Genomic DNA, 27822 nt, shown 5'->3' with positions numbered 1-27822 from the left:
CTACCGCGGACCCGCCCCTCAATCCCGCCCACCGGCGGCACCGCCCCCTCCCGCCCCCGCCGCTTCCTCCCCGCGAGCGCGGCCGCTCCTGCCGCCCCCAAGTCCCCCTCGCCCCCTTGGCCGACCCAGCGCCGGTGCTGGCCCGAGTCCCGTCGCTGCTGCCGCGTCTCTGCAGCCCCGTGCGGCTCCCGGATCCGCGGTGCCGAGCCTGCCCGGCGCGGCCCCGCTGCGTCCCCAGCGCCCCCTGTGCGCGCTGCCGCGGGAAGCCTTCCTCCCACCCCGAGCTGCCCGCGGGCCGCGCGGCACGGCAGACACCCACGGCTGTCCCTGTCCCTGCCGCCGTCTCCTACGACCGCGGCCGCCCCGGCGCTCCCTTCCACGGCCGCCGCCGCAGCCCCGGCTCCAGTTCCCGCAGCTCCGCCGCCGCCCGCCCGCCATGGCTCCCCACGCATGCGCATTGCTACAACCCCGCACCAGCTGCTGCCGGGATCAGCCGCACGCATGCGCAGTTCTACAGCACGGCCCCGCCGCCACTCTCCCCCCCCCCCCAACTCTCTCCGCAGCTTTGGTGCAGCAGAGACACGAAAGGCTTATGGAGATGATTGCCTGGCAAATGATTTTGAGAATATAGAAACTATAAACGAGATTGAAATGTTTTTAGGGTTTAAAAAACATGTAACACAGTATGGTGATGTAGTGATTCTTATAAATGGAATTTCCTACAGTATGGAAATGCTGTAGGGTTTGTGTCATTGAAACGTCAAAGCAAAACCTCTGCTGATTCAGCTCATAAAAATAATTTGATGCATAAAATCCAACAGTAATTGTTAAGAAAGAAAGGGGAAGGAGGGAGGGTTGGGAGAGCAGAGGAAGGAGAAAAGGCAACCCAACCCCATAAATGCACACAAGGCAGTTTAACTCTTCCATGAAGCATTTGCACCCTTGTGTGGGGGGAGAAAAAAGAAAAAAAGTGGATGTGGAAAAAGTTCTGTGGGAGCTGGAGGGAGATGGAATTAAAGATGGAATTAAGAAAAACCATCTCTTTTCCACGTTATCTATCTTGGATGGAAGCTTCTGGTCCAGCCAGCAGCTTGGGAGCGTCTTCATTTACAATATTCCTTCCTGAAATCTGAAAGCAAATGGAAAAGGGGGTCAGCACACCTGGAGAGAGATTTAAAACATTCAAAGAAGCACAAAAATATGGATTTTTATAGGGCGAGCATTTGCAGTCACCCAGAACCCTGATATCAAAAATCTCCCCCAGTGAGAGAGATTGAGGGTAAATTATTGCCCAGACCCACCCTGCAGGAGAAAATTCCAGGAGAATTCCATCAGGGACAGCTCCTGGGCTCTCCATCCCATCTTGGGGTCATTTCAGCCCCATTTATTAAATCCTCGTTGCCCTGGAGTGAGTCATGGAATCCCAGGGCTGATCACAAGGAAAATCCCAATTTGTGCCATGGCCAAAGCTTTTAAAAGCCAAATCTTGTGGAAATCAAGAAAAATTCCAATCTGTACCATGCCCAAAGCTTTTAAAAGCCAAATCTTGTGGAAATCAAGAAAAATTCCAATCTGTGCCATGCCCAAAGCTTTTAAAAGCCAAACCACTGCTTGCATCTTGTGGAAATCAAGAAAAATTCTTGATTTTAAAGCTTTTAAAAGCCAAATCACTGCTTGCATCTTGTGGCTCCCTGATGAAAGGATGGGAATGCAGCTGCCTTCTCATTCCTGCTTTTGCCATGAGGTTTCTCATTCCTCTTTGGCCGTGGCTTGGTCACTCACTGATGGGCTGTTCCCATCAGAACAGCCAGCAATTAAAGGGAAGAAAGTGATGATTACCTTTGTCTAAATCAATGTTCTTTGCTGGGCAGCTTCTGGCTTGCTCAGCCTTCTCCTTCAGGATGTTGTTTTTGTAATCTGTGCGAGGGAGGAGCAGAATTCACACAGGATATTAAAATAAAACAAGATTTGGTGAGCAACACAGAGGTGATCATTATTATCATTATTATCATCATCATCAATATTATTATACTGTAATAATAAAATATAATATTAAAAATATTAACATTAACATAATAATGTAATATATAAATATATTATATATTAATATACATTTTTATTATATTAAAAACCCTAGATTTTTGCAACCCACCCTCTGCAATTCCTTTCTTTACTTCCAGATTTTTTGTTTGCTGGGGCCTTTACAGCAATTCCTGGGTTTGTCAGCTTTTTCTTTAAAGGTTCTGCCTTTATTGGGGAACAGAAGGTGGAGAAAATGAACTCAGCTAACTCAGGATTCTCCTTACTTTATTTTGGTCAAATAAAGTCCATCCCCACTTTCAGAAGGTAAAGAATGGGTTAAGTCACTTCCAAATATGCAAGTGCCATTGGAAATTTCAGATTTCCAGGGTTGTGACCTGGTTTGGTGCCAGGGATACCTACCCAGCCTGATGTCTTCACTTTTGTGTGGGGTCAGATCTGTTGTGTCCACTGTAAATTCTTTAAGGTTCACATCCTTCCTGGAAAGGGAATAAAGGTGGAAAATGGAATTGTCTCATTTTTTAATATCTGGCTCCTTTCACACTTTTTCCCCTTAGCTTTTCTAATTCTTTATAGAGTATTTATTTAATTTTTAATTTTTTTCCCCATCTGTTTGTCCTGATCTTAGAACAATGGGCAGCCAATCCCGAAATTTCCTTTTTTTTCCACTTTAATCCTATAAAATAAGATCTGGAGGAGCCCAGCTCCATGATCTTGGCCCCATTTCACAGCAGATCTGTGCATTATTCCTTCCCACCAGCTCCCAAGGACATCTCACAGAAACTTCACCCCTCAATCAGATCCCAAAGAGCAACAAGAGGAAATTCAATTACAAATCCGCCCCACAATTTTTTCCTTTTACTTCCTCCTCCTAACCAGATTTCCAGCTGGTTTAGGCTCTTAGCTGAGGAGGAAATTTAAATTATTTCACTTGAATGCATTCTAAGCCTAATTAACAATATTAATAGTATTAAAATTTATTATACTTACTCTCCGTATTTCTTCACGTTGTACTCATAACCTGAGCAGGAGGAAAAAGCAGAATGAGCACTCACAGCCAGTCCAGGCCCATTCCTGGGGTTGGTGGTTTTGTGTGGCACCAAAAACCAGTTCTGAGGGGTTTCCAATCCCAAGAACTTCACAAAATCAAAACCTGGACATTTTTACACCAGACCAGCCCTGCAAATCCTGGACACCTGAGCTCCCCAGGGTTAAATCCCATTTGTGAAGGGCTTTTTTCTCCCTTCTACAGGAGGTGATGACCTTGGAGGTCTTTTCAAACCCCAAAAATTCCATGAAATCAAGGCCTGGTATTTTTACACCACATCTGACCTGCAAATCCTGGACACCTGAGCTCCCTGGGGATTAATCCCATCTGAGAAGGGCTTTGCTTCTCCTTTCTACAGAGCAATTCATGAGTGGGGTTCTGGATGTGAAGACCTTGGAGGCCTTTTCCAGCCTCAGCAACTCCATAAAATCAAGGCCTGGACATTTCTACACCAAATCAGCCCTGCAAATCCTGGACACCTGAGTTCCCAAGGGATAAATCCCACCTGGGAAGGGTTTTTCTTCTCCCTTCTATGGAACAAATCAGCAAATCATGAGCGGGGTTCAGCCAAAGCCTGGATTTGATGACCCTGGAGGTCTTTTCCATGAAATCAAGGCCTGGTATTTTTACACCAGACCAGCCCTGCAAATCCTGGACACCTAAGTTCCCAAGGGATAAATCCCACCTGGGAAGGGCTTTTTTCTCTCTTCTACACAGCAAATCATGAGTGGGATGCAGCCAAAGCCTGGAGATGATGACCTTGGAGGTCTTTTCCAACCCAAACAATTCCATAAAATCAAGGCCTGGTATTTTTCCACCAAACCAACCTTGCAAATCCTGGACACCTGGCCCCCCAAAGGACAAATCCCACTTGTGAAGGGATTTTCTTCTCCCTTCTACAGGATGTGATGACCCTGGAGGTCTTTTCCAACCCCAACAACTCCATAAAATCAAAGCCTGGATATTTTACCACCAAACCAGCCTTTAAATCCTCCCCCTGGGCAGGTTCCTGGTGTTCCAGAGGGGCTCCCTGCTCCTTGCAGGAATTATCCCAGCATTTCCCTGGGCTCACCTCTGTGCCGGCGCCTGCGGGTGACGAGCGCCACGATGATGAGGAGGACGAGGAAGAGCAGCAGGGTGGCCAGGACGTAGCCCAGCTGCTGGAAGAAGTGCATCCTGCCCTCGGGGATGATGACATTGATGACATTGTGGCCCCTGACCACGTTGGGATCTGAGGGAAGGAGAACTGGGAGTGAGGTCGCAGGTGGGAATTCCAAATTGCAAGAATTAATCAGTGCCGAAATTATGATTTATCACAATTCCCAGGGTTTAATAGGATCCCTTCCCTGGGATGAGTGATTTCTGGCCATCAGAGTGCTCTTGCAAAGGGAATTTCAGCCCCAAACCTTCCAGAGAGTCCCACAATGCTCAGGGAGGAATCCTGAACTGCAAGAATTAATCAGTGCCTAAATTATAATTTATCACAAATCCCAGGGTCTAACAGGATCCCTTCGCTGAGATCAGTGATCCTTGGCCATTAGAACGTTCTTGCAAAGAGAATTCCAGAGAAAAACCAACCCCAAACCTTCCAGGGGGTTCTACAATGATCAGGGAGGAATTCTGAATTGCAAGAATTAATCAGTGCCTAAATTATGATTTATTATAATTCCCAGTGCCTAAATTATGATTTATCTTAATTCTCAGGGTTTAACAGGATCCCTGGCCATCAGAGTGCTCTTGGAGGGGGGAATTTCAGAGCAAATCCAGTCCCAAACCTTCCAGAGCGTCCCACAATGCCAGGTGGGAATGCTCAGGGAGGAATTTTGAATTCCCAGAATTAATCAGTGCCTAAATTATGATTTATCACAATTCCCAGTGCCTAAATTATGATTTATCATAATTCCCAGTGTTTCACAGGATCCCAAGTGTTCTTGCAGGGGGGAATTTCAGTCCCAAACCTTCCCAAAATTCTCCTCTGGGTCCCTTTCAACACAAACTCCAAATCTGCTCTGGCTCCAGCCAGCAGCCCCTCCTTGCCAAGGGTTGTAATTTATGGAGTGGGAAGAGTTTTCAGAGCCAAAAAAATGAGCTTCCTTTGAAATGAAATAGAATCAATAAAACAAATAAACCCCCCCAAAAAGCAGAAGAAAGCCAAAATTCCATTCCTTTGGAGGGTGCAGCAGGATTTCTGCTCCGCAGCACAGGAAAGGGGAGCTCAGAGCTTTTATGTGGAACATTTTTTTCTTTTGTAGATCTCAAATAAATAGGTCAATGTTTTACACATGTAAAGAGGAAGTGACTTCTCTGCTTGCAACAGTCAGAGGAATGGACAAAGGCAGGCCAGGCATGGATGGAATCCCACAGGGCTCTGCTGGGAGAGAGGGATTTTTCCCTCAAAACTGAGCTGAAGAGATTCCCAATACAGGGAATTTTCACAGAGAACCAGGCAAGATCAGGATGGAGCCCTTGGGAGAGCCCCCTGCTAATTTCCCAGAGGGAATAAGGGCAAAAATAAGGGGGAAATAATATCTCAAAAATACCCCAAAAACCACAGCATCCTTCACAGATGTGTCCTGGCACTTCTGGCAGTGCTGGCACTGGGACTGCCTCCAGCTTTTTGGGCAGTTTCCAATGTTTAAAAACCCAGCAAAAATCAAATTAAATCAACCTTCAGAATTTTCACAGAGCACCAGGCAAGATCAGGATGGAGCCCTTGGGAGATCCCCCTGCTAATTCCCCAGAGGGAATAAGGGGAAAAATGGGGGAAGTAAAATCTCAAAAATACCCCAAAAGCCTTCAGCAGATGTATCCTGACTTTTCTAGCACCGAGATTGCCTCCAGTTTTTTGGGCAGTTTGTTTCCAATGTTTAAAAACACCAACCCAGCAAAAATCAAATTAAATCAACCTTCAACCCCTTCCAGAATTTTCACAGAGCACCAGGCAAGATCAGGATGGAGCCCTCACCTCCCATTCCCTTGGGAGTTTCCCTGCAAATTCCCCAGAGGGAATAAGGGCAAAAATGGGGGAAATAATATCTCAAAAATACCCCAAAAGCCACAGCACCCTTCACAGATGTGTCCTGACTCTTCTGGCAGTGCTGGGACTGCCTCCAGGTTTTTGGGCAGTTTCTTTCCAATGTTTAAAAACACCAAAACACCAGCGAAAATCAAATTAAATCAAGCAAGAGTGGGTGGAAATAAACACTCTGAAACCAGAGCTGATGGTTTGCTAATGCCAACAGCACTCCTAGAAAATCAAAAACCTTGAGCAACGTGCTCTGTTCTGGTGGCCCAGTGCTCCACTCTGCTTTCTACTGGGATTTCCAGCTCTCCCTGCACACAGAGCTGGAAAAGCCATGGGATTTCCACCCTGCCAAGCTGAAAAACAACAATTCAAGCCAAGGAAGCCACTTGCAAAGCTGCAAACAGCACATGTGACAGCTCTGCCCGGTCCCACCCCTGGCTCATTATTGCTGCCATAATGAGATGGTGCCACAGCAAACGCAGGGATTTCTATTCCTGGATTTTTGCTTTCCCACAGAGCTGGGTTTGAACTTCAGGCAAAACTGAGGAGAACGCTGCAAAAACAAAGAGTGGAAACTGAGATTTAATAATTTTGGGCAACGGGATGTGTCCCATTTGATAACTGGGGAATCTACCCTGGAAACAAAATCTGGCTTCCATCTGGGGATAAGCTCAAGGGCTGTGTGCAGGAACTCTGATATTTGGATGCTCTGGTCTCCAGCCACGCCTCTCAGCACTGCTTGGATTTTCTGGACACCAACTTTAGCCCCAGGGGAAGAGTTTATGTCTCTATGACTTGAGAAGGCCAATTTCTTACAGGAGAATAAACCTATTTAAAAATAAACCTGTTAAAAATGTATGAAGTGAATCAAAATTCTGTATTAAAGAGCCAATAAATATTAAAACACAATGAATATTTTAAAGTGTTAATAAAGAATTATACCCAAAACACTTTAAAAATATATATATGTTAAACTTGGGGGTTTTGTTTTCTTTTTCTGCCTGAACGAAGTGTGATGGTTTTGAGTTTGGACAGGCTGAGAGATGATAGCTCAGTGCAGTGGAAAATATGAAAATTGGTTTATGGCACACACACACACAAAAAAAAAAAAGGAAAAAAAAAGGGTGGAGGAAAGAAAAATCCTGGTGGTTGATTCTGCATGGTCTGGCACCTTGCACAGCCCAAACATCCGTGCAAAGGGGAGAGAAGGAGAAAAACTGAAAAACTCTGCTGGGAAGAGTTTGGGAGAGTAAAGGCAAGGCTGCATCAACCCCCTGCCCACACCTCCATAAAAGCATGGAGGAAAGAGAGCCAATAAAAAGGGGAAAAAATACAAAAAAAATAAAAAATACAAAATATAAAAATACAAACCAAAGCCAGCTTTTTTGCCTCAGGGCCTGCCAGCAGTGCAGAACTGCCCTCGGGCAGTAAGGGAAGGTGATAGGTGAGAAAAGCAAAATAAATCCTGTGGCAACACTGGGTTAAAAGCTCCACATTGCCTGGTAATGAAGAACCTGTGACTGTCCTGAGCTGTGGCTGGCTGCTTGCTCTTGGAAATGTCACAGCCTCTGATGTTTATCTGAGCAATAAATAATTCTTAGTACAATTGTGGTCCCATTCTGTTGGAGCCCTGGGTGTTGAGAAATTCAAACTTTCTGTACAGACAGACTCTGAGCCCCTGGAGAGCACAGCATTGGTCTGAGGCTGTGGAGAAGCTTCCAGAATGGAATGATAGAACTGGGATCGTGGGTGTGGAGTTGGTTAGAAATGTGTAATATCACAGGGTGGAAAACTGAGAGTTTGGGGTTTTAGAATATAGAAATAAATATGAAGCAAGATGGAGGATTTAGGGCAGAGGCAGGTTGTTCTTCTTTACCTTATTCTTCCTTCTTTTCCATGGGTTTCGGTGGTTTTGTGTAATTGGACAGAAAAGGGATTAGTTATTGGGTTAAAAGTGAAAATAATTTAGGTGTAATTTCTTAATTGGACAGTTTAGCCTTAAAAGACCTTGTAACAAGAGACAGTTGGCCATTTTGTGCCTTCTTGGTGAAGAACTGCACAACTCACTGCGGTGGGGCCGTAACACAGATAAGAACTAACAAACACCTGAGTCTGAACACGAACCATGGTCTCAAATGCCTTCAGTCCCAACCTCAACAGAGGCAGAAAAAGCAAACTGAGAACCCAAAACATTCCTTTAAATTAATGTGATAACTGTAACAGTGCCCATCTCTACAGGGACAGCAGAAGCCACTCACCTGCAGCAGGGACCGTGATGTTCACCACCTTTAGTTCCCATCTCTACAGGGACATTACTCACCTGCAGCAGGGACCGTGATGTTCTCCACCCTCAGTGCCCATTTCTACAGTGACACCACTCACCTGCGGCGGGCACCGTGATGTTGACCACCCTGCTGTCCCTCTGCGGCTCGGTGACGGCCAGGTGGTAGATCCTGCGCTCGTGCAGCCCGCAGTAGTGGTGGTGCAGGTGGCACGAGTAGGTGCCCTCGTCGGCGCTCTCCAGGCGCGAGATGCGCAGCGAGAAGTCCCCGAGGCCGAAGGCTCCGCGGCTCACGTTCATCTTCTGCCTCAGGAACTGGGGCCCGTAGGAGCGGCGCTCGCCGGACGCGTACAGATCCACCAGGCGGTCGGCGCGGTCCTGGGGCACGCCCGGGGGCTGCCGGTCCCAGTGCACCACCTGCTGCTCCTCCTCGCTGTGCCGCTCCGTCCAGATGTGCTGGCGGTTCACGCACGGCAGCGTCACCGTGCTGCCCTCCGGGGCCACCAGCACCGGCTTCTCGCCGTCCCAGTAGTCGCTGGGCTCCTCGTCTGCGGGGAACACAACTTGGAATGGGTTTGCTCCATTTGCTCCACTGGTTTTGCCCCAGCTGTCCTTTTCCCCTCCACAAAATCTACTTAAATTTCCTTCCCGTGATGCTTTTTGTAGGCTGAGCTAGAACAGAGGCCGAGCAGAGTTACAGAATAAAGCAGGGATTTTTTAAAAGGATCTCCTCCATGGATCCACCTTGGGCAGCACGAGAGTCTGGAGGGGAACACAACCTTGGAATGGGTTTGCTCCCCCAGTTTTGTTCCACCTGTCCTGTTTTTCCAACATAATTGACTTAAGTTTCCTTCCTGTGATGGTTTGTGAAGGCTGACCTAGAACAGACTAAACAGACTTAAAGAATAAAGCAGGGATTTATGGAAAGGATAAAGGATCCCCCTTGGGCAGCACAAGACCCTGGAGGGGAACACAGCCTTGGAATGGGTTTGCTCCACTACAGAGAAAAAGGAGGAAAAATCTGGGAGATGGGGAGAAGAAAACACACTTCAACCTGAGCAGCAGCTTCTTGGAAATATTTGGAGGGATGCCTTCTGAAAGCTGGTCTAGAACAGAGACTGGACAGAGTTAAAGAATAAAGCAGGGATTTATGAAAAGGATCTCCTCGATGGATCCACTTTGGGCAGCACAAGAGTCCAGCCAGGATGAACTAAAATGGTCCCAGGGTGAACCAAAATGGTCCCAAGAAATGGATGATCGGTCACAAAATTATCAATTTTAGTCCATTTACATCTTGGAGTGCATTGTCCCATTCCAGCTTTAGCCCCTGCAGTCCCATCCTTGTTTTTCCCTCTCCAGCCCACGGTGTTTGTGCTCCTGGGCTGAGATTTGGATCATTTGTCCTTGGTGCCCAGCTGGCAGGAATTGTTTTGTCTCCCTGCTCTGAGCACAGAGCTCACCATCCCATAATATAACGCTCAGAACTATGCACTAAAGCAGCACAGAATCTGAAAAACAGAAAATCTAAACCTGAGGCATCACCCAGGTTTTCTTTCCTTGGCCAAAATCAGCAACATTCTAGGCCAGTTTGCTGTTGCATGTGTGGATGCAGGCGATGCAAAATTCCCACTCAACACCAAGTGTCAAATACACCGAGAGACACCTGAGACTGCTGCCACACCCTGGAATCCTGAATTCCAAGTGTCAAGAACAGCCAGAGACTGCTCTCTTGAAATCCCAAAACTACGCAAGATTGGAATCCTGTAACACACCCCCTCCCAAAATCTTAAAAGGTCAAAATCTTAAAAGTGCCACATGGCACAGCCTGAACATGCACTAACATTAACACCCCTGGCTTTTTCACATTTATTTCACCAGTTAGTAAAAAAAAACCACCTTTATCCTCTAACAGCCTTGGCCGTTTCATGAGGCAAGGCCACTTTCTCCTCCTCCTAACTCAGAGTTAATCTCCTGCTTCAGAGAGCAGGAAGCAAATTCCCTCCACAGGCTAAGAATGGAACGAGGATCTTCATCCCAATCCCCTGAGCAGGAAATGCTTTCCTACCCACAAAGGCCCTAATTACTGGAGGAGCTGCTCTGATTTTGGCTCTTGAAAAAGGAATAACAGAGGAAGCCAGAGCACAGAGGAGCAGCTTGGGGCTCTCAGGGTGTTTTTATTGCAGCGGAGGAGATGCACTCCCACCCCAGCAGCTCCACTGGTGTCACCCAGAGGTTTAAATGGATTTTTCAGGGGTGCCTGTGTGGGTGGGTGGGACTCCCTGCAGCTGCCAACAGCTGGATGTTAGAGCTGGGCTTAAGGTGGGGTGGGTTTTAAGGACAGAATGGATAGGATAAGCTCAGCAGCAAGAGAACAGGCTGGTCCTTGTGGCTGGGATGAGGGTGGGGATTGTCACCGTGGGGGAATTGTCACCAGGGATGTGCTGTTGCTGCATCAGGAACAGTTTGGTAAAGAGCAAACACTGAGCTGAGCAGGCACTGTCTGGCCAAGGAAAATGAGATTTTTGTAAATAAACCCTCTGAAACTCAGAGAAGCAGGCAGCAAACAGGACAAGGAGCTCCAGGTTTTCCTGCTGCTGCTTCCCAAGCCTCCTGTGGCACCTGTAAAACCAAAACTGTCCCCACACCCACCTCTCTTGGCGATGACCAGCTGGACTTTCACAGTCTCGTACAAGTGGCAGTAGTGGTGGTGAAGGTTGCAGGAATAGGTGCCTGCATCACTCTCTGCCACACCTGGAGAGCAGGGAAAAGAGGGGGATTCAGTGGTTTATACTGAGACAATGATGATTTGTGTCAGTTTCCCAAATCCTTGATGTAAACAACTTCATTCTAAGCCATCCTTATCGCCTGGGTGGGTTAAGCGAAGATAAATCATCTCACCCAATATAATGATTTGGTCACCTAATGAAATTAGGAATTGATTTGCTCTTCTGAGCAGAAATTTGTGTATTTCTTGTGAGTAGAAATGTGTGTATTTCTATTAACAGGTGGAAAGAGGAAGCTGGTTTGGGTTTAGCTGCGAGCAGGCACAGGAACAATGACTATGGAGTGTTTATAGTTCAGGAACTGAGTCACAACCAAAGGGCCACAAAAAGCCCAGGTGGCTTTCAGGTTGTTACAAATCCTCTTTCATTGAGATTGCTCCCAAACCCTGAATTCCAAGTGTCTCCCCCACCTCCCTGGGCAGTTCCAAACCCTAAAATTCCTCCTGAGAATTCAACTTATTAACCTGATATTCACAGAATTCACAGAATGACCAGGTTGGAAGAGACCTTAGAGACCATCAAGTCCAACCCATGCCCTAACACCTCAATAAAACCACAAACCATTTATCAAAAACATGCTGTGAACCACCAATTCCCACCAAAACCAGTGCTCTGAGATTGCTCCCAAACCCTGAATTCCAAGTGTCAAGGACAGCCAGGAACACCTAAAATTGCTCCCAGACCAGGGATGGGGTCTCCCCCACCTCCCTGGGCAGTTCCAAACCCTAAAATTCCTCCTGAGAATTTGACTTTTTAACCTGATATTCACAGAATTCACAGAATGACCAGGTTGGAAGAGACCTTAGCGACCATCAAGCCCAACCCATGCCCTAACACCTCAATCACCTGTTTATCAAAAACCATCCTGTGAACCACCCATTCCCACCAAAACCCATCGAGGAGGGGTGAAAAACCCTCCCCACCTTTGATCACCAGCGAGAAATTCCCATCTGCAAAGGCATTCTCCGGCATGAGGATCCTGCCCTGGTTGTAGGAGCTGTAGACACGCTGGTCCCCAGCCGAGTACATGTCGCAGAGCCTCTCCATCCTGCCGTCCCCAAAGTAGGAGCTGAGCAGGTCCCAGTGCACCACGCGCTGCCGGTCGTTCAGGCGGTCCTGGGTCCACACCATGCGGTGGCTCTTGCAGGGCAGCACGGCCTGCGAGCCCAGGGCCGCACTGATGTTCAGCACCGACACCACCACGCTGCTGGAGGGGTTGGAGGCGTCAGCTGGGACTGGAAAAACCAGCAGAAAAAAGAGTTGTGGGGTTACGGAGTTAATGGGGTGGGAACAAGCAGCTGGAGTCTCTACGCGGTTTTCATTCTGGTTTCAAGACCAGCATGGGACAATGTCATGGAGAATCAAAGAATCCTGAGCTGGAAGGGACCCACAGAATCACTGATCCAGTCTTATCCCTGCACAGGAACCCCAACAGCCCCACTCTGTGCATCCCTGAGAGTGCCATCCTGGGGCTCTTGGACCATGGAGTTAATGGGGTGGGAACCGTGCTGGAATCTCTGCACGGTTTTTGATTCGGTTTCAAGAGCAGCATGGGGCACTGCCATGGAGAATCCTGAGCTGCAAGGGACCCAGAAATCACTGATCCAATCTTATCCCTGCGCAGGAACCCCAACAGCCCCACTCTGTGCATCCCTGGGAGGGATCCAAATGTTCCTGGAGCTCTTGGGGCTGGGACCATTCCCTGGGGAACCTGATCAGTGCCCCCTCAGGGGGAAGGACCTTTCCCTAATAAATTAAACTTTAAACCACAGATTTCATTCATGTCTGTTATCAGGACTGCACACTCGAGCTGTCCAGCCCACCCTTCCTAATCCTGAACCCAAATTTAATGCAGGTTTAGGGATGCCAGTGCATGGGATGGATAATCCATGGAATTTAGGAATGGAAGCCCCTGTTAGGAATGAAAGCCATGGAATCAGGGATCCTCTCACCCCTCTCATGATCACAAAACCTGGCAGATTTCCAGAGATGCCACTCACCTGAATATGAGCCCACAGAACCTGCAAAAAGCAGAAAATAAAGAATGTCACTGACAACAAAATGATAAAAAAGCCACAAACGCATTCAAGTCAGCAGCCCCAGTTATTTCTCCATCTATTTCCCCTTCCTTGCTAATGCTGATGTTTATATCCATTTCCCACTCCAGCCACACTCTTTGTCTGCACAGTTAATTAATTCTGTGTCACAGTTAATTAATTCTGTGATGCTCTGGACGCAGCAGCTCCCTCCAACCCACACGACTCAGATCCACACAGGAGGAACTCTGCCAGGGATTATCCAGTTCCTCTGATTCTGAGGAACTTTGCCAGAACTGAACCAATTCCTCTGATTCTGAGGAATTTTGCCAGGGATGATCCAATTCCTCTGATTCTGCATTTCTCTGCTCCAGCCCCTCCTGCTCCTCGTGTGGGAGGGGTCCAGAACGTCTCCTGGCATCAGGATTTGGATATTCCCAACACAGATCCCCAACACAACACCACCATTCATCTCCCCACCCAGCCAAACCCATCAAAAATCACAGGAGGTTTTGTCCTGCTAATGTCAGAGGCACAAAGTCCTCCAGACAAAGACTGTATTTTTATTTTATTTTTTCTTAGCCCTGGAATTTATGAGTTTCAAATTCAACTCCAGACTTCGGGTATTTTAGCACACCCCCAAGTGCTGAGAATTAATTTTATTTTTCCTCTTTTTCTATCACAAAGCGCCGGGCAGCAGAGAACAAAAAATGAGCAGCGCTCTCTGTTGAACCACCAGCTCAAAGGCACTTCAAACAGGAGGGTTTTTCCTTAAAATAGGAGGAAAAGTGCCTTTTCCTTAAAAAGACACTTCAAATAGGAGGGGTTTTTTTCCTTAAATTTAAAATCTCAGCATCGCAAAGAGAAAAATCAAACCTTGGACAAGGTCTGTGCTCTCTGCCTATAACAGACACCATAATTCCATCATTTGATTGTTTCTCGTGATAGGCTGTAAAATGTGTCAGCTGCAAGCCAGGACTTAGAAAAACAAAAGAATTATTTAAAAATCCCTTCCACAGCACCAAACCAGCCAGGAAAAATCGGTGTCCAGGTAATGTCCTGTGAACGGGTGTGGTTTGCCCCGGGGCCAGGCGACAATGTCGCGACATAAACGGCGATTTGGGAGCTGGGAATGTGTCTGAGCTGCTTCCACGCCCTGCCCCAAGGACAAATTGATTTGGCGGGGCAGAAACATCCTCTGCTGGCCCAGGAGAGGAATGAAGGCATTCACTGCTCTGCTTTGCTAATGGGAAAAACACGGAGCAGCATCGAATTGACCACAATATTCAGGAATGCAGCACTGGAAATCCAAAAAGCTCTGAGCTCACATCAGCACCTGCTTCTGCACCTTTTTGGAGCCCTGCATCTCCACCTGCCAGGGCAAGGAATTTCCTTTTCCCTTTCCTTCCCTTTTCCTTTTCCTTCTTCCCTTTCCTTTCCTTTCCATTTCCATTTCCTTTCAATTTCCTTCAAGTTCCATGGGATGGAGAATCACTTTGTCTTCTCTGGGTGATGTAACCACGAAAAAAAAACTCCAACAAAAAACCCCAACAAAAAACTCCAACAAAAGCCAATTCTGTGCTGTGCCCTGTGCTGACTCAGCAGGGTCCCAGAGATACTCTGTGGTCCCGCAGTAAAAAAGAGGAAAGCAGCCTGGAGAACGATTTCTTAATCCCTTGTAAAAGCCAGAGCCAGCTCTCGCTTCTTGAATCCCATCCATTTTTCATGTGAAGAATTAAGCCACAAAAAAAACCTTAAAAAAAACCCAAAAAACCCCCAAAAAAATCCACGAGAAAACTGTGAGCAAAAGGCTGGGGCTGTGAAAGATGTGAGACATGCTCAGGGCTCCCTGGAGCAGGGCAAGGACAGAAAATTGTCCCCTGAGCCCCTGCCTGAACAATGCTGGGCTGAATTCCCTCCTGGGACACTCTGAGCTCCCCTTTCACACTGGGGAATGCAAAACAACCAGAGCAGAAAAGGAATAGTTCTCCCCCAAATCTGTGTGTGCCAAATTCCTCATTTCTCCCCAAAATCCCTCTGTTTGTAGGGGGTTTAATGGGCTCTGTGGAGTCGTTGCACAATTATGTGTAAATTATAAAAAAATTATGGCAAAAGCAGCAGCCAGTGCCACCACGCTGTCCCCAAACCCTCTGCGGGTGGCAGGGGCTCCATCCTGACTCTTTGGGGGGGCTGAGAGGCCCTGATGGATTTTTTGGTGACATAAATGAGCCCAGGTTTTTTAAAACCACTGAGCAATGACCAGGAGGAACATCTGGGCTCATCTGGAAGGGAGATATAGTGAGCAAACAGCTGATCCCAAACTGCTCCCAGCCCAGCCTGCAGGACTTTTCAGTAAAACCGAATTTCCCTTCAAAGCCAGGCTTTGAAATGGGATTTTTTTTCTCTCTAAATCTCGGTGTTTGTTTATTTTTTTAAAGGCTTCCTGGGACAGCTTTCCCAGCAGCAGGCTCTGCCACTTCCCAAAAGGATTCCAGAGCCCTGAAACACCAAAGCAGCCCCAGCAATTCCTGCCCTCCCTGCAGGTAGGAACACGCAGAGGGCAGGAATGTGCTGCCTCTGCAGAAAGGAGAATCCTTGTGGCTGTGTGTGAAAAATGCACGTATTTTATTATTGGCTTTTGGCAAATATTAAAGTGAATGTTATATGTGTTGTGTTAGAAAGTGATGCTGTGTTAATTGTCTTGAGTAGTGTGGTAAATATAGTTTTAGGTGATAAAAAATGTTAAAATAGAAACTGTGCTATGTAGGATACTTGTTGTAAAGAAAGGACTGGCAGGGAGATAGCAGCCACAGGACACCTGCATCTTTCAGAAAAAGAGAATTTATTGCTCCACTATCAGAAAAAATGAACTTCTTCCTGCCTCAAAGGCGCTGTTAGGATTGGAAGGAAGAAGTTGATGATGACCAAACAGAATCCTGTGTTTAAATGGAATTTATGCATCACTAATGAGGTGTATGAATGTGCAACAGGCTGTTGTTTTTAAGGGTTAATCCTCTGTTAACGTGGATTAACAGAGGAGCTCCTTTATCAGGCTCCTGCTGCCCAGAAAAATGTACCCAGATTGCCCATAACTCTTTGTCTCTATTGTCTCATATTGTCCTCATTCAAACTGTCCAAATTATTATTACTCTAATTGTATTACTATTTTTATAACCATTTCATTACTAATTAAATTTTAAAATTTTAAAAACAAGCGATTGGCGTTTTTCACACGTGCAAGGAGCCAATCCCCAGCTGGGGCACAGTCAGGATCCCTCAGAGATCTGCCCCAGCTTTTCTGGGATTTTTGCAGAGTTTTAACTTTAGAAATCCTCCCCTGCCCTGTGAGCTTCCCCTGGCTGCAGGCCCGCGGGATGGTTTTGCAGAGCCATTCCAAACACGGAGCTGGGCCATTAACACTTGAGGGAGTGGTGACTGCTGTGCAGGAGGGGTCACAGATTTCCTCAGAGCATAGATTTTCCCCTCCCCATCCTCGTTATTGAGTGAAATAAATAAATAAATAAATAAATAAATAAACAGACAAACAAACAAATATAATACATTATACCTTTTATATATTTATATATAATATATATTATATACATTTTATATATTATATATAGAGTGATATGTATATATTTATATATATTATATATATTTTATATATATAATACATAATTGAGTGATGTATATTTTATATATATTTATATATTATATATATATAATCGAGTGATGTACATTTTTATTTATTTATATGTATTATATAGAATATATATCTATTTTATAAATTGTATATATAATCGAGTGATATACATTTATATTTCTATTATTTCTCTATTTATATAATATATATTTATATATTATATATAATTTAGCAGTATATTTACATTTATTTATATAGTTATATATAATTATATATAATATAAATCGTTATATATAATATAAATGATATATCTTTACATTATATTATATATATAAAATTTATACATATATATATAATTTACATATATATATAATTTATATATACATATATACATATATATATCTCAATAATTAGGATGGGGAGGGGGAAAATCTGTGCTGTGAGGAAATCTGTGCTGATATATATATATATATATATAAAATATATATATAAAAATAAAACCTGATTTGAGTGATCTCAAACCTCGGAGTGCACCCAGACAAACCCAAAATGCCCCTGAGGCTGTGTCAGAGACCATCCCTGCTCAGGTGGCACCTCTGGCTCTGCAGCAGCCCAGCCCAACCTGCTCTTCCTGCCCTGGCTGCTCTGCCAAACCTCACTGGGACTCACTGGGCTGGTTGGAGCTTCTGGAGCACACAGCTGTGGGCTCTCCTCTTCATCATCATCATCATCCTCCTCCTCTCTAACCCACCTCACAGCCCGGATTTCTGAGCCTTCTGTCCCCATGACTGATCCCATCTCTTGCCAGCTCCTCAGACATTGCAGAAATGTCGTGGTGGCATGGACAGTGGATTAATGATGGACTAAAGGGAGAACTCCTCACCTGATTCCTCACCTGGTTCCTGTGCAGGAGGGATCACAATTTTCCCCCTCCTCATCCTCATTATCGAGTTATAAACCTGATTTGAGTGGGCTCAAACCTCGGAGTGCACCCAGATCAATCCAAAATGCACCTGAGGCTGTGCCAGAGACCATCCCTGCTCAGGTGGCACCTCTGGCTTCTCCTCATCCTCCTCCTTAACCCACCCCACAGCCCGGATTTCTGAGCCTTCTGTCCTTCTGACTGATCCCATCCCTTGCCAGCTCCTCAGCCTTGCCCTGGGGCATTGCAGAAATGTCGTGGTGACATGGAAAATGGATTAATGAGGGAGCAAAGGGAGAACTCCTCACCTGATTCCACCCCAGTGCTGAGGAGCTGAGGGGCTCAGGTGGCAGCCACAGCCTTTTAAAGGGGCTGGGAAGAGCAGGGGGTCACCAATCCCCAATATATTCTCATTTCCTACTCCTTTCTTGCACACAAGGGAACTCTGTGTGTGTCTTTATGCTGACAAGAAGAACAGAAACCCAAAACCACACATCCTTTTTTTCCCCCCTTGCTCTGAACCCTCTCACACCCCCCCCCCAAGCTGTTTCTGCTTCTTCAAACTTAAATTAAATAATGTTAAATCCATAAATCTGACTCTGAAAGCTTTGCTGTGCTCACAGCCAAGCTTGTTTGGGTTTGAATTTGCTGATAGGGAAAAACAAAATTGCACAAACATGCTGAACAGAGCCCCAACAACCTCAAACATTTTTCCATTCTCTCCCCAAAAAAGCAGAGAGGAAACTTTCAACTCCCTCCCCGGATGCAAACAGAGCAAATTTAGGAATCCGAACAAAATGTCACAAAGATAACGCCTCAAAATCTTTGTGCATCTGAAATAAAAACAAATAACAGCACAGCAGCAGCCCAGAGCTTACTTTGCTGAAGCAGAATCTGCCACAGGAGGAGTTTCACCAGCTGCTCCATTTCTCCCTTCGGCTCCTCGGGAGTTTTCGCCTCTCTCAAAAAACAACTTCAACACTTTTCTTTTTTTTCCTTTAACTTTCTTCTCTGTGACTGGAAAACACGATGAGCTCATCGGTTTGCATCCCCAGAGCTGAGGGCAGCTCAGATTGAGCAGCTTTTACCCCACCTCCTTCCCTTCCCCAACACTTTCTGCAGATCCCTCCCTCGCTCTGACATCAAACCCACAAAACAAAAATCTCCTCTCCCTCCCCCTAGGGATGGAACCAATTTTCCTGGTGCTTTACTGGATCCAGCTGTTGCTGCCTTTGTCTGACACTCCTCCACGCTGGGTTTGTGCTGCTGCTGCCTTCAGTGGGGTTTTGATGTCCTCATATGGTTTCACTTCCAGCTCCAGTCTCCAAAGACAGCCTAGAAAACAATATTTACCCTGTGCTGGGATTTGTAAGCGAGGGCTGGGTGTTTGCAGGAAAATTAAAGTCAAGAAATTGAGTATAAAATAGGGAATAAAGTACCTGCTGCTAGGATATTAAAAGTAAAATTATATATTATAAGGAAATTAAAATATGGTAGATTTTTATGTTTTCTCACATTCTGTTGTCAGGTTATTGTTGCTTATGGTTAACACCATTTAGTGGACTGGATTTGTTGGATTTTATTTCAATCAAATTAATCATCAAGTGAAGAAAGGGAATTAAAACTCGTTGTCCCTTAAATGTCTGTGGGACTCTGTAAAAGAACTTAAAGACAAAAGTCAGGAGCCTTCCCATGGGATCCATGAGCATAAACTTAATTGCCACACTGGAATTTTTCCTGCTGACATTTTTCTGTCTCTCTACTCCACCAGAAAATGGATTCCCTGTAGCCCAGAGGGGGAAGAGTTTCAGGAAAGAGGAGAGAATTATAATTATAATTATAACAACCCCTTAAATAAACATTTCAAATAATTACACGCTGCAACAAGGGAAACTTTGGGAGCATCCAGATCAGAACTTCAGCCAGCCCAGGATCCTGTCTGCAGCATCAGACTGAACCAGACACTTCCAAACAAATTCCAAGAAACTGAAGCTATTATTATTATTAGATAATGTGACCATGACAAAAAAAAAAAAATAAAGCAGCCTGCTGTTAACTCCACGCTGTCCAGGACAGATCCAGAGAAGTGGTTTGTTTCTAGGGAAAAATCCTGAAATGATCTTCAGATAAAAAGAAAAGTTTGCTTGGAAATTCCAAATCTGACATTTCTATGAAGGGAGGAGGTTTGGGGGTGATGGGATAGGAACAGCCCCACCTGGGTGTGAACAAACCCAGCCCAGCCCCACCCTGATCCCATCTGCTCCTCTTTGCCAGCCTCAGGAATTCCCATTGTCCCAATCCCCTTTTCCAGCCTCAGGAATTCCCATTGTCCCAATCCCCTTTCCCAGCCTCGGGAATTCCCATTGTCCCAATTCCCTTTTCCAGCCTCGGGAATTCCCATTGTCCCAATCCCCTTTTCCAGCCTCAGGAATTCCCATTGTCCCAATTCCCTTTTCCAGCCTCAGGAATTCCCATTGTCCCAATCCCCTTTTCCAGCCTCGGGAATTCCCATTGTCCCATTCCCCCTTTCCAGCCTCAGGAATTCCCATTGTCCCAATCCCCTTTCCCAGCCTCAGGAATTCCCATTATCCCAATCCCAAACCACCTGCAGGCAGCAGAACCTCCTGTTCCCGTGTCCCTGACCTGTGCCAGGTGTCACAGCGAGCAAAGCGCTGATCCAGAGCCACTGCTGGGCCAGAAATCCCCTGGAATCGCCTGGAATTTCATGGAATCTCCTGGAAGAATCTCATGGGGATTGCCGGCCCAACAATCTCCTGAAATCTCCTGGAATTTCGTGGAATCGCCTGGAATTTCATGGGAGAATCTCATGGAGATTGCTGGGCCAGGAATCTCCTGGAATTTCATGGAATATCCTGGAATCTCATGGAATTTCCTGGAATTTCATGGAAGAATCTGTTGGAGATTGCTGGGCCAGGAATCTCCTGGAATTCCATGGAATCTCCTGGAATCTCATGGAAGAATCTCATGTAGATTGCTGGGGCAGCAATCTCTTGGAATCTCCAGGAATCTCCAGGAATTTCATGGAAGAATCTCATGGAATTTCATGGAAGAATCTCATTGAGATTGCTGGGACAGGAATCTCCTGGAATTTCCTGGAATCTCCTGGAAAAAGGAGCCTTTCCTGTTGTCTCCATCAGGAAGCCAGCCTGGAAAATGCTTGCCAGGGAGGCAAAAATCTTCTCCCACCAAACAAAAAGCAAATCCAGCATTTTCTCCTTCCCTGCTCCCTCCCAGCCACAGGAGGACCCTCCAGGCTGCAATTCCAGGGGTTTTTCCCCATTTTTCTGCCTCCCAGCTGTGGCAGTGCAGAGGTTACTGCCTCTCCTGGCAGGGCTTTTGGGAGGGAGCAGATTTGCTGTGGTTGCTGCTCTCATGGACTGGATATTTCCTGACTGCAAGGAGCCAAGTCCAGGCTGGACAAGGCTGAAATCTCCTAAAATCACCCAGGGGGGAGAGCAGCAGCTTCTGTGGGGCTCAGAGAGGGGATCAAAGGGACAATTTAGGGTTTTTTAAATAATTATGGCATTATTTTTATTAATAATTTTATTTATTTATTATTTTATAAATAATTTTACAAAGAGAAGTAATTTTATAAAAACATATATAATTTAATTTCGTTTATTTTATAAAAGATACAATCTAATTTAGTTTATTTTATGAAAGATATAATTTTATTTCATTTATTTTATTTTATAAAAATATATAATTTTATTTATTTGATTTTATTATTTTTATTAATTATTATTTTATTATTCTCCAATCTCTAATTCTGCACAGCTCTGCTTCCTCCTGGGGCTTTGCTGCTCCAAAGACATCCTGCAAGAGCAGCTGTGTCAACACTTTTCCTGCTCTAGGAGGATTTGAATTTTGAGTTTTTAACCAGTTTCTCCACTCTGAGCTGAGCTGTGCTCCCCAACCTTTCTCCCTCTCCACTCCCAGGGGAATTTGGGGTTGATTCTCCCAACCCCGAGCATCCCTTGGCTGCCCAGTGCTCACCACAAATCCAGGGGGGAATTTCTGTGGGTTTCACCTGTCGCTGGTTATTATATCTCTATAATATATCTCTATATCTATAGAATATCTCTGGTATTTGATGTTCCCGTTTATTTTTTAAAATTTATTTTTGAAATTGATTTTTTTATTAAATCTATTTTTTAAATTCCCCACAGCCCGAAGGTGTCGGAGCTCTGCTCATCCCCTCAGCCGCTTTGGTGGCTGCATCCCAGGCTGCTGATCCCAGTGCATTCCAGTGAAATGAAACACAAAAAAACCCCAACATCTGCTGAGAGCATCACCTTGTCATTGTGAGAAGGCGAATTTGTGTTTGTGGCTGGGGAACAAGCAGGGAAATGCTGGGGCTGAGAGGTGCCTGCCTTGTCCCAGCCCTGCAGTAATGACAGGCTCTGCTGTTGTGGGTGGCTCTCAGTTCTGTCCTTTGTTTCACATTTCTTGTTCTAAACTGGATTATTTAATTTCTGTCCCTTCAGTTCACAGTTCTTGTTCTAAACTGGATTATTTCAATTCTGTCCCTTCAGTTCTTGCTCTAAACTGGATTATTTCAATTCTGTCCCTTCAGTTCTTGCTCTAAACTGGATTATTTCAGTTCACAGTTCTTGCTCTGAACTGGATTATTTCATTTCTGTCCCCTCAATTCACAGTTCTTGCTCTGAGCTGGATTATTTCAGTTCTGTCCCCTCAATTCACAGTTCTTGCTCTAAACTGGATTATTTCAGTTCACAGTTCTTGCTCTGAACTGGATTATTTCAATTCTATCCCTTTCAATTCACAGTCCTTGCTCTAAACTGGATTATTTCAGTTCTGTCCCTTTCAATTCACAGTTCTTGCTCTAAACTGGATTATTTCAGTTCACAGTTCTTGCTCTGAGCTGGATTATTTCAGTTCTGTCCCTTCAGTTCTTACTCTGAGCTGGATTATTTCAATTCTGTCCCTTTCAATTCACAGTTCTTGCTCTAAACTGGATTATTTCAATTCACAGTTCTTGCTCTAAACTGGATTATTTCATTTCTGTCCCTTCAGTTCACAGTTCTTGCTCTAAACTGGATTATTTCAGTTCTGTCCCTTCAGTTCTTGCTCTAAACTGGATTATTTCAGTTCTGTCCCTTCAGTTCTTGCTCTAAACTGGATTATTTCAGGGCTTCTGTCCCTTCAGTTCACAGTTCTTGCTCTAAACTGGATTATTTCAGGGCTTCGTGGCAGCCGGAGGATTTGATTTCCAAAGAAAAGGGAAAAATAAAAATGTTGCTGGTCTTTTGCTGTTCCCATGCAAAGTTCTTTTTTTTTTTCCTTCCATATTTTATCTTGAATTTTATTTTATTTTTCCTTGCTGCCTTTGCCACTGCCAATTAGCTGTACCCTTGTACTCTAACTACAGCATTCCCTTCTACTTTCCTGTCCCAGGAATTTGACCCTTTCTTCTTCCCACGAGTGGGTATTTTCTCCTTTGATCCTGGTGGAACACTCTGTATTTAAAGGAGTTGCTGGTGATGAGCCTGGAGCGCTGACAAACCCTGCACACAGGTCCTTGTGCTGTAATTTGTGTCAGCAGATCATTAATGCTGGCATTCCTTTTTAATTAATGCATTTATGGCTGTGAGGATGGGGTGGAGCCACTCCTGTTAGTGCCTCTCAAAAATTGCATTAAAGGATGGAGAGTTCCCCTTGGCATCAGGGCTTTTTTCCTGATCTGATGCTTGCTCACTTTTTCTGGCTGCTGCTCTAAAATTTGGATTTATTGGGGAGTCTCTCAGTGCAGCCTGAAAACAAAAAAAACCCAAATAAACCCAAACAAACAAACAAAAAAAAACCACACAAAAAACCCCAAACAAACAAACAAACAAAAAAAACACAACAAAAAAAAAACCCACACCAACCAAACCTCCTCTGGCTGCAAAGCTTCAGATTCCTGGGATTCATCTCAAAAGCATTAATAAAAACCAGTTAGAAAAACAGAGAAATTGCCCAGGAAACCAACACTGATTTTTTTTTCCTCTTTTCTATTTTTTTTTTAAATTCCAGACAGAAGCTACCCAAAAAAACCCAAAAACAACTGACCAAGGAGAAATGGGAAAACAACAGGCAGCAAATCAATCAGGGATGGAAAAAGAGACACAAAGCAGCAACTCACAGACACCCACAGAGCAGGTGTAAATTATAGTTTTCTGTTAAGTTTAATATTTTTGGCATGACCAAACTGCATGAAGGTAAATCTAGAAAAATCACTTCTCTAGAAAAATAATTTTAGTTAAAAAAAATTTTAAGTATTTGAGATGGTTGTTTTAATTTAAATGCTGTTAAAAATAATTTAAATGATATTAAATGTGTTTTCTGGTCCCTCACTGATGTGTGCAAGGCTCTCTCTTGGTCACACTTGGGTCTGTCCCACACAGCTCAGGCAGCTCCTGGGAGGGAAAATGTGGAATCTGAACAGGAGCAGGAGGGAGCCATGGAACACAGAAGGAAATGAGTCACCCAAACTCACACAGCTCAGCAGTGGCAGGACTGGGAGCAGAGCCCGCACCAGCTGCACAGATTTTGGGAAGATTTTGAGAAAAAACTCTCATTTTTAACTTTCATTTCATCCCTCTTGCCTCTCAGATCTTCCCAGAATTCCCATTCCCTAGGGGAATCAGGAGCAATTTCTACCTGCTGCTTCTTTACCCCAGTGAAATTACATTTTTTACCTTTTATTTCATTTAAATTATTAAGTATGCATCTCCCAGTCTATTCTGAGAGCAAAGAGTGCCTTCAACATAAGAAAAAACCAGCCCAAAATCCATGAGGGGATGGAAAAATTTGCAGCTCTGAACTGGAGTGGCAGCAATCAGAACTCCTGATCATGGATCTGCATCTCTCCATCCTTCCCTGTGGTCCACAGCAGCAGCCAGCAACTGGATTTTCCTAAAAAAAAAAATCAGAATTTTTTCAAGGCCACTTGCAACTGAGTGCTCCCAAAGCTCCTAAATTGATACAGAAGATCCCCCAAAATCAACTTTTGAACCTGAGACAGAAGAGTGTCCAAGCCATGACACGGGGCTGACTCACTGCCATGTGCTTCTGGAGCATCTCCAGCGTTCCCAAATCCACAAGGAATCCATCAGGCTGCACTTTGGGGGATAAATCCTTAATTCTGGCCCAATTTAACAGCAGGAGGCTCAGAGGAAATGGCTGAGGCATCAAATCACCCTTTGAATTCTGCTCAGAATGTTTGTCCTCAGAAATGGGGGAGAAAGCAGCAGCTCCTGGCTGTTCCACTGTCTGAATTCCAAGGAAAATCCACCACAGCTGGGTCCCCCCCATCTCTAAAGGAATTTTTCATCCTCTCTCATTCCAGATTTTGAGGCATTTTATGTGGAAGTTGTTAATCCTCCACAAAGTTCTGGAGGAAAGAGGGGAGAAGCAACTGAGCTGGAAAAGTGCCCAAAAATCCTGCAGCACTGTCCAGAATCCCAGGTCATTCCCAAAGGCCTGGAGGAGGCTGACCACAGCACAAACCCTGACCACAAACTGAATAAATTTCACTCCTCCCACAGGCACCATTAAATCAGATTTCACTAACCTGGGAAAAGCTCAACTCACAGCATCCAGCACTGCTCAAACTCAATTTCTCTCCTCCAACAGGCAAAATTACATCAGATTTCTCCAACATGGGAAAAGCTCAATGTTGCAGCTATTTTAACAGCTCAAGCCACAGCACCCAGCGCTGCTCAAATTGAATTTCACTCCTCCAAGAGGCACCATTAAATCAGATTTCTCCCAGCTGGGCAAAGCTCAATCCACAGCACCCAGCACTGCTCAAACTGAATAAATTTCACTCCTCCAACAGGCACCATTAAATCAGATTTCTCCAACCTGGGAAAAGCTCAAGCCACAGCACCCAACACTGAATTTCACTCCTCCAACAGGCAAAACTAAATCAAATTTCTCCAGCCTGGGAAAAGCTCAACTCACAGCACCCAGCACTGCTCAAACTGAATTTCACTCCTCCAACAGGCAAAATAAATCAGATTTCTCCAATCTGGGCAAAGCTCAAGCCACAGCCACCCAGCTCTGCTCATTCCTATGAGGAACAAGAAAATTCTGGGAGTCCTCAGGAGCTGATCTGACATTTTGTGTCCCCTTTGTGGCCACCAGCACTGTGCCTAAATCACATTTTGTGGCCTCTCTGCACGTGGGAACAGAATTGTTCAAACAGCAGGTTTGACACTAATTGCAGCCCATCCACTGCGCCCGCCTAAAATAATTAAGCAGTGGGAATTGCAGCTTATTTTGAGATCAGAAATGACTGGGAAAAGAGTGGGAAAATTAATGGGTTGGTCCTGGAGAGGGTGCTCAAAGATACCTCCCAGAGTTGGGTTATTTACCGCAGGGTTTGCAGGCTGTTTCATTAAAAATAAAAATACTCTGGGTGAAAGGAGGCTGCCTTCCATAATGCGGTGTAATGCTGCTGCCAAATTGCCCAAATCCAAATTTAGACACATAAACTTGCAGCCTGCTCAGCTTTTAAGGGGAGGCTGTGTGAAAAGTGTGTTTGCTCAGGATTAACACAAAGGGACTCTGGAAACTGTAATTTCAGCTAAAAAACCTCAGGGTGCTGCTTGCTTTGCCTCCTTTGGAAATCATGGGAGAGTTCCCACGCCACTTTGGGGATGACACCACGTGTGGAAATCCCAATTTCTCCCTCAGAACAACATGGAAATGCATATTTATTCCTCAGAACAAGGTGCAAATGCAATTTCTCCCTCAGAACAAGGTGGAAATTCATATTTCTCCTTTAGAATAAGGTGGAAATGCATATTTCTCCCTCAGAACAATGTTGAAATGCAATTCCTCCCTCAGAATAAGGTGAAAATTCATATTTCTCCCACAGGACAATGTGGAAGTCCACACCTCCCTCAGAAAAAATGTAGAAATGCAATTTCTCCCTAAGAAAAACATGGAAATGCAATTCCTCCCACAGAACAAGGTGGAAATTCATATTCCTCCCTCAGAACAAGGTGAAAATCCGATTTCTCCTTCAAAACAATGTGGAAATTCCTATTTCTCCCTCAAAACAATGTGGAAATGCAATTTCTCCCTCAGAAAAACATGGAAATGAATATTTCACCCTCAGAACAAGGTGGAAATGCAATTTTTCCCTCAGAACAAGGTGGAAATCCACACTTCTCCCTCAGAAAAATGTGGAAATGCTCTCAATTCCACACCCTTGTATTACCACCAGTCATTTTACAAGTGAGAAAGGAATTCCAGAGTATTCCAGCTGCTGAGAGGCTCCAGGAGTGGTTTTTTCCTAGACCAAAGGCAGAGCAATTCCCTCAGACAGCACCTGCCTGAGCAGCACCAAGCCTCAATTAATGAACAATTTAAAAAACAAAAAAACCCAATTTTTTTTAACGTTTTCTACTTCAAACCAAATTTTAGCCACTTCCGTTTAGCCTTGTCCATTCCAACTCCTCCTTCTTCCCATAATCTTGCAGAAAATAAAGCTACATTTAAGAAGGACAAGTCTCAGTTTTAAAAGTTCTTAGTGTCATGCAAAGAGCAAGACAAACAAAATCCCTAAATCAGGGATTTGACCCAAAAGTGATGTATCAGCTGGTTTTCTTAAATCCTCTGACTCACAGAACTCCTTGTTTCAATTTTATTCCTCAGTTTTGTAGGAAAAATCAAGCAAGAATGGATTATTCCACAGGAAAACCAGCACCCTGTGTTTGCTCCAAGCTACCTCAGGTGTTTACAGCAGCTGGAGTTATTGATATTTTTATTTATTTATTTAAGAAGCAGCAGGGAAATGAACATCAAAAAACCACTTTTCAAACCAATTTCACAACTGCTCCAGGCTGGCTACAGAGTGCTGTTGTTTTTGGAGAGGTTCAGCCCAAATGAGCCCAAACCAAGATGTTTTCCTGGAAAACCATGAATGGTGAAAAGAAAAGGTGGCATTTGAGGCAGGCCCAGGTGCTGTTTGTAAAATCAGTAATTCCACCCCAGCCAGGTTTGCCGCTG

The 27822-nt window shown here is 44.9% G+C and overlaps 1 protein-coding gene across 1 annotated transcript; it reads right to left on the bottom strand.

Annotated features, from left to right (window-relative positions):
• Positions 1 to 685: 685 nt before the first annotated feature.
• Positions 686 to 18810, bottom strand: MXRA8 (matrix remodeling associated 8). The gene is made up of 10 exons (XM_054292017.1): positions 18657 to 18810; positions 13178 to 13198; positions 12101 to 12412; positions 11044 to 11145; positions 8496 to 8942; positions 4161 to 4319; positions 3031 to 3061; positions 2443 to 2519; positions 1840 to 1917; positions 686 to 1129 (listed from the first exon to the last, which is right to left on the bottom strand). Exons 1-10 carry the CDS (start codon positions 18703 to 18705, stop codon positions 1104 to 1106), a joined length of 1302 nt encoding a protein of 433 aa, XP_054147992.1. The 5' UTR covers positions 18706 to 18810; the 3' UTR covers positions 686 to 1103.
• Positions 18811 to 27822: the final 9012 nt, after the last annotated feature.

Source organism: Melozone crissalis, unplaced genomic scaffold (genome assembly GCF_028551555.1).
Source record: "Melozone crissalis strain CALT ecotype California unplaced genomic scaffold, PUWL_Pcris_2 ptg000107l_1, whole genome shotgun sequence".
Lineage (NCBI taxonomy): Eukaryota > Metazoa > Chordata > Aves > Passeriformes > Passerellidae > Melozone > Melozone crissalis.
The sequence above is the reverse complement of the archived record's forward strand: the minus strand, read 5'-3'. Positions and strand labels throughout refer to the sequence as shown.